The sequence below is a fragment of the Schistocerca piceifrons genome, chromosome 2 (genome assembly GCF_021461385.2).
Source record: "Schistocerca piceifrons isolate TAMUIC-IGC-003096 chromosome 2, iqSchPice1.1, whole genome shotgun sequence".
Lineage (NCBI taxonomy): Eukaryota > Metazoa > Arthropoda > Insecta > Orthoptera > Acrididae > Schistocerca > Schistocerca piceifrons.
Window position 1 is genome coordinate 504633539 of NC_060139.1, and position 7839 is coordinate 504641377.

The 7839-nt window shown below is 36.1% G+C and overlaps 1 protein-coding gene across 1 annotated transcript in view; it reads left to right on the forward strand.

The window, feature by feature from the left end:
* Window positions 1-6026, forward strand: part of LOC124776892 (enoyl-CoA hydratase domain-containing protein 3, mitochondrial) — a 135241-nt gene extending 129215 nt beyond the window's left edge. The window contains exon 7 of the mRNA XM_047252078.1: window positions 3272-6026. Within this exon, the coding sequence (XP_047108034.1) occupies window positions 3272-3389 (118 nt within the window). The 3' untranslated portion in view covers window positions 3390-6026. The remainder of the gene's footprint in view (window positions 1-3271) is intronic.
* Window positions 6027-7839: the final 1813 nt, after the last annotated feature.

Here is a 7839-nt window from a genome sequence, read left to right on the forward strand (position 1 = left end):
TCGATCACTGAATCAACAGATAGGGACGTTTGCAAGACAACAACCATGTGCACGAACAGTTCGATGACGTTTGCAGCAGCAGCATGGATTATCAGCTCGGAGACCATGGCTGCAGTTACCCTTGATGCTGCATCACTGACACGAGCGCCTGCGTTGGTGCACACAACGACAAACCTGGGTGCACGAATGGCAAAATATCATTTATTCGGATGAATCCAGGTTCTGTTTACAGCATAATGATGGCATCCATGTTTGGTGACATTGCGGTGAACTCACATTGGAAGTGTGTATTCGTCATCGCCATACTGGCGTATCACCCAGCATGATGGTATGGGGTGCCATTGGTTACATGTCTCAGTCACCTCTTGTTCGCATTGACAGCACTTTGAACAGTGGATGTTACATTTCAGATGTGTTATGACCTGTGGCTCTACCCTTCATTCGATCCCTGGGAATCCCTACATTTCAGCAGGATAATGCACGACCCCATGTCGCAGGTCCTGCACGGGCCTTTCTGGATATAGAAAATGTTCGACTGCTGCCTTGGCCAGCACATTCTCCAGATCTCTCACCAGTTGAAAACGTCTAGTCAATAGTGGCCGAGCAACCGGCTCGTCACAATACGCTAGTCACTACTGTTGATGAACTGTGGTATCATGTTGAAGCTGCATGGGCAGCTGTACCTGTACACGCCATCCAAGCTCTGTTTGACTCAATGCCCAGGCGTATCAAGGCTGTTATTACGGCCAGAGGTGGTTGTTCTTGGTACTGATTTCTCAGGATCTACGCACCCAAATTGCATGAAAATATAATCACATGTCAGTTCTAGTATAATATATTTGTCCAATGAATACCCGTTTATCATCTGCATTTCTTCTTGGTGTAGCAATTTTAATGGCCAGTAGTGTATTATAAAAACAGCAGTGTGATTTTTCTTTCCAAGAAACACCGTCATTACAAAATTATGTAGTTACTTAGTTTTCCTGTAAAACTTTTCACTGTTTCCAGATTTTCTTCTTTTCTTTTCTCTCTCTCTCTCTCTCTCTCTCTCTCTCTCTCTCTCTCTCTCTCTCCCTCTCCCTCTGTTCTTTTTTTTTTTTAAAAAAAAGAGCAAGCTATACTCTCTTATGGATCACAATGATGCATCAATTATATACTACATAACAGGAACATATGTCTACAACATAACTAAATTGATCTGAGTTAATTGGGTATGCAATTTTTCATGATGCCTAAGTATTCCACATGTATATATTTCCTGTGTTAGGTATCAGTGCAGTAGTATATAAAAACTTTTCATGGATGAAGAAATGCTAAATCCTCCTGGTTCCCTCAAGCCTCAACTTTTGGGGTGTAATGTGAAAGGTGTATTAATTGGTATCAATGAAATTAAAGCTTTCAAATTTCGTTTGGAACTGATGGAGAAGGCCATTTTTTCCATATAGACCATTATATTTCAACACTAAATTTGTTCCAAAATTCTGCTATAATAGATAGTGCTGTGGAATATGCAGGTATGTGGTTTGCACAGACTCACAGTCATTGGGAACAGTTTTAAGCTAAAGGGAATTTTTGCTAATTTAAGGTTATGTGTAGTTAATTCAGTTATAAAAATCTACAGAATTTGTAGAGGAATCTCAAGTGAGTTGTTTTGCTTTAACAATTTCTGCTATTTTCCAGTGTCACTATTTCTGGTTTGGTACTCACATGTACAGCTATTTGGTTAATTAACAGTGGCAGTGCTATTTGTCAGTTCTATATGAATAACGTTTGAAAACAGAACCTGCTGTTTTGCCTTTCATTTCACTATGGGATATTACAGTCCGTGTGTCATTATAACTGTCAAGATGTCACTTTTTGTGCTTCTGAAAAGGCTTTATATGTCACTATATTTCTTAAGCCTTTAGAAGGAGATCAGCAATAGGATTCTTCTGAGGGACTCACCAAAGAACTTTGGTATATTTCTATTGGTATACAACCATCCTTCAATCGAAACTGCCCATCTGAAGTTCTGTGCTTTGCTTTGCAACTGTTGTGCCTCAAGAAGCTTTTTCATATTATTTGCATGCCAAATTTGTGCCTTTACCATCTTAAAGTAGTGTACTAAGTAATAACAATATAGGAAGGATGGATTACTAGTCACCACACAGAGGAGGCATTCAGTCACAGACAGGCACAGTGAAAAAGACTGCTAACATATTAAAACTTCCAGACAAAGTCCTTCTTCTGAAATATAAAAACACCATCCACCCACCCACCCACCCACACACACACACACACACACACACACACACACACACACAATTCGCACTCATGTGGCCGCTGTTCAGGATGCTGGAGGCCATCTGTCTGTGACTCAGTGCTTCTTGTCTGTGGTGAGTAGCAACCTAGACTTTCCATATTATTGGTATTTCATATTGGACTTTCTGTTGTGCTAAGTACATGCTTTTAAAATACTTGATAATATCACTAATGAAGTAATTTATTTCCACAATCAATAGGTTTTCAAAACATGCATTGTGGTTTGTTTCCAGAATAATTGTATCCTTTCTGCCTTTGTTGCATTATATTTTTCTAAATCTTTTCATATATGGTTTCAATCTCCTTCCACTGTGATGGTGTGAGAATTAAATATATGGATATTTACCAGCAGTTAGAGATATCCAAAGAATTTCACATGCTGACTCAGAAATTACTGTGTTTGATTTGGAATCATAGTGACACAATCAGTCTTAGTTACCAGTAAAGAAGGAATTTGAATTAACTGCTTTATTGAGTTGCTAATAATATTCATATATACTATTCACTGATGGTGACTAGTGATGATTAAAAATTACAGATGTTTTACTCTCAGAAAGTCATCATCTCGATCAGCTTATTCAGCATTACTCCCTAAGAATGGCAACAGTGTGCCAGTTATGAACTTGGTTCTCTAGTGTGTGAGTGTGTGTGTGTGTGTGTGTGTGTGTAGGGGGGGAGAGGGGGGGAGGCGGCACACTAATTTTATTTTCTTAAATTTTATTTTATTTATTTATTTTTTATTTTAGCTGCACAACACTGCTTTTAAACTGACATTAGTCTTTTGTAAACTGCGTGAATCAGCAAAATGTGGTTTATTGTGGAATAATGTCTGCTACACATTTGTGCTAGAGTACTTATAAGACCCTATTATGGAGGTATCAAAAAATAAGCAAAATTTCAAATTTGTTTTAAATCAACCTCAGATTATGTAGCTGGTATTCCTTCAAAATTTGTTCAATATTAATTTCAGAATGGGTGAAGAAATAATGGTAAATAACTTAGCGATGTCTGATGGCCAAGAAGGAGTTCGCAGCTTCATAGAAAAGAGGAAGCCTTGTTGGACGCACAGCTCAGAAAAATGCCACTAATGATCAGCTATTGCTTCTCTAATTGTAATAATTGTTACATAAGTTAGTCTGCTTTTGCATGCAGTTGGGTCTAAAGGAAAGAATTATAGCTGCCTGTGGAATTCTGTTCCTGAAGTAAGATGTTGCTCATTCAGAAAATCCTAAGTAGCAGGTATAGAGCTTTAATGGTATCATTGTGTGTGAAGGATGCTATACACTTTATTTATTTTCCAGTTGTTTCCATATTGTGTAAATGAGGAGAATTTTATTATTAAGTAACAAGAAATACTGTAAATAAATGTTATTTCTCGATCCCTCAGTTACTAGTGCTCAACAATTGCTACGTGCCAATAATGGTTAAGGAATATTCTGACAAGTCAGAATTTTGCTTTAAAAATGAATCAATAGTATAAGAATGATATCTCTATGGTAATTTTCTCACATTTAATGAATACAATGTAGATAATAAGTTACATTTTACTTTTCGAAAATTTATTTACCTATCACAGAAAATGAAATGATATGGAATTAAATGTAGACTTTTTAGTGACACATTGTAGTACATAGTGTGTTGCAAAGACAAGATTAATAATTGTTCCAATATTCTGTATTTTTACAGAACTTTCTCTTTAGACTGAGCATGGAATTGATATTTATATCTATGTACACCAAAATTTTGTATTGTTCAATCTGACATGAGAATTTTTACATCTATTGAAGCATACTTGTTGAATAATAGACATAATAGTGATTGTTATCTCTTAGGTGTAGTTGTTAAGAACAGTCTTTGTTCCTTGTCACCAATTTACAGTGTCCTGGATTGTTATTGATATTTTCAATGAAAACTGTTATTAAGTAACTAGAAGTAATGTGTTTGCACATATGTAAAGGGCTTATGAAGTTTCATAATTTTTAATTTTCAAAATTAATTTAGCAAGCAAGCATTTTTATTGTAATTACAGTAAATGAAAACTAGAAAGTCATAAAATGTGAGCTTTCTCTCAATCTGTTAAATAACTTAGACAATACAAGTTAAGTCCTGCCATAAGTTAATGTAATTAACTATTTTGACATATGGCAATACAAGGCTGTGGAATAATGCTCATACTTGTTACAGTTAACATTTGAAAATTGTAAATATTTTATGAAGAAAAGAAAAGTAGTTTCAGATTGCTATATCCTGTAACAGTGCAATATAGATGTTTCTTCAGAAAATGGACTTTTTCCTAGTGCTCATTGGAATGACTTTAATATAATCATTTTTTGTGATACTGATTATTGTAATGTCAGTTTTGAGTGATAATTCATTTATAAGTGTGATCATAACAAAAATTTCATGGGTGTTGCTGTACTCTGTGAGATCTTCAGTATGTGAAGGTTTAAATTTCTCGTTCTTCTCTTACAATGGAAAATCAAGGATGGGATGTAACAATATTATGAAGAAGATAGTTGCTACTCACCATATAATGGAAATGCTGAGTCACAGATAGGCACAACAAAAAGACTGTTGGATAGTGAGCTTTAGGCCAATAAAGCCTTTGTCGAAAATATGCAACACACACACACACACACACACACACACACACACACACACACACACACACAATTCACACACACGTGACAACAGTCCCTGGCATCAGGAGCCAGACTTCAGCTTGCCAGTGACTCTGGTCATGTGTGTATGAGTTGTGTTTGTATGAGTTTGTGTGTGTATGTTGTCTGTTTTTGACGAAGGCCTTGTTGACTGAAAGCTCACTTTCTGACAGTCTTTTTTTTACCTGTCTGTGACTCAGCATCTCTGTTATATGGTGAGTAGCAACTATATTTTTCATAATATCATTCTTCTCCTACTGTGTTGTATTTTATTTTCTGCAGAAATCAGCATTGAATTACCAGTATTTTTGCTAAAGCATGCATTTCTTTCAGTTATTATTGCTGTTACATCTGAGAGCCGAAATGTGGACTTTATTTGTAACATGTAACTATTGTAGGTCCTTTATTGTATGTTGCATATTATGGCTGTTTCAGTATCTGTCATTGTCACATGTCTTAATGTCCAACACAATTCATTTATGTGGTGTTGCATCATCTTAGGTAGCCACATTTTATAAAATACATTGCAATTATTGTGGGGATTGTCTTGCATAACTTGATCTTCGAAACCTCTATCAAATGGTTGTCTCAGAGAGGTGCTATAAAGACCTATAATTTCATTGGTAAATGTCCAGGGCTCAGGAAACTGACATCCAAATTTTATTATCTGACTATGCAGTTTAGTGAACTTTTTGAGTGTTTATGCTGTGTCACATGTTATGAAATCCTGATATATTTTGCCATGTAAAACTATTTTAATTAATTTGTTTCTCACAGCACCAGTTGCTATCGTTTATCTTTCAGAATTCTGACTTGAACATTTTCAGTCATATCTACATTTCTTCAGGTGTTATGAAGTCCTGGTATATTCATAAACAAGAGACCATTGCAGTTCTTATTTTATCAGAGTAACAATATAAATTGTCCTCTTATGTATAAACTACAATAAAATTCCACCAGTTTTGTGATAAAGTTTTCAATATTCATGCCCATGATGTGTTCTCCAAATCTCTCTCTCTCTCTCTCTCTCTCTCTCTCTCTCTCTCTCTCTCTCTCTCTTTGTGTGTGTGTGTGTGTGTGTGTGTGTGTGTGTGCGCGTGCGTGCTGTTTGCTCCGCCCCCCCCCCCCCCCCCCACACCTTCCCCTCACCCTGCAAATCAGTCTTTGACTGGTTTGTTGTTGAAGCCCGCCATGAATTCCTCTCCTGTGCCAACCTCTTCATCTCAGAGTAGCACTTGTACCCTACATCCTCAGTTATTTGTTGGATGTATTCCAATCTCTGTCTTCCTATACAAATTTTACTCTCTGTAGTTCTCCTTTGTGTCATGGAAGTTATTTCCTGACGCCTTAACATGTGCCCTATTGTCCTTCGCTACTTCTTATTAGTGTTTCTTTCTTTACTGAGTCTAAGGAGAATCTCCTCATCCCTTACCTTACCAGTCCATCTAATTTTCAACCTTCTTCTGTAGCGCCACATCTCAAATGCTTTGATTCTTGTCTGTTCCTATTTTTCCGCACTCCATAACTCACTACCATATGATGATGTACTCAAAAATGTACATTTTCAGAGATTTCTTCCTCAAATTAAGGCCTATGTTTGATATGAGTAAAGGCCTTTTGGCCAGGAATGCTCTCTTTGCCTGTGCTAGTCACTTTTTATGTCTTCCTTGCTTTATCCATCATGGGTTATTTTGCTTCCAAGGTAGCAGAATTCCATAACTTAGTCTACTTCATGATCCCCAGTTCTGATATTAAATTTCTTGCTGTTCTCATTTCTTCTACTTCTCATTACTTTTGTCTTTCTTTAATTACTCCCAGTCCATATTCTGTACTCATTAGATTACTCATTCCATTCAATGCATCCTGTATTTCTTCACTTTCACTGAGGATAACGGTGTCATCAGTGAATCATATCACTGATATCCTTTCACCTTAAGGTTTAATCCCACTCTGGAACCTTTCTTTTATTTTCCTCATTGCTTCTTCAATGTATAGATTGAACCGTATGGGTGAAAGACTACACCCCTGCCTTACACAATTTTTTATCTGAGCACTTCGTTCTTGGTCTTCCAGTCTTATTATTCCCTCTTGGTTCTTGTATTATCTGTCTTTCCCTACAGCTTACTCCTATTTTCCCCAGAATTTTGAATATATTGCCCCATTTTATACTGTCAGATACTTTTTCCAGGTTGACAAATCGATTAATGTGTCTTGATTTTTCTTCAGTTTCACTTCCAGAATAAAGCATCACATCAGAACTGCTTCTCTGATGCCTTTACCTTTCCTAAAGCCAAAATGATCATCATCTAAGAGATCCTGCATTTTATTTCAGTTATTTTTGTTTTATGTAATTTTTTCATGTTTTCTGCTCATTGTGACTCATGATTGTATTGTCCTATAAATATAGATTGAGTTAGTGATTGTTTTCAATTGCTTCAACATTTGCTGTATAACCTCTTTAATGTTTTACTTTTTATCCCTTCACAAATATTGAATTGCGTCTAATAAATTCTTGATTACTGTTATTTGTTTAGGAAGATGTTACAGTGTTCAATTTTCAGTTTATTGACACAACTAGCCTTTGCCTTATGGAATATTTTTTGTTCATGTCTTTGATCTTATTTTCTTCTCACGTTGCTGTTTTTTACAGCTTCATTTTGCTGAGTAGGGTACTTACATTGTAATGTTTAATTATGCCTCGTAGTTCACCAGGCTAAATGTTATTGTGATAACTCCATAGATATAGTCCATAAGGGCTTTATTTAGAAAAAGTGTCAGTCATGTGATTTCTGATGTATTTCTGTTGTGCAAATGAAGGTTTTTGTGCCAGTGCAATAAATCCAACAAGATCTTATTGCAATATGTCATTGCGTCATTT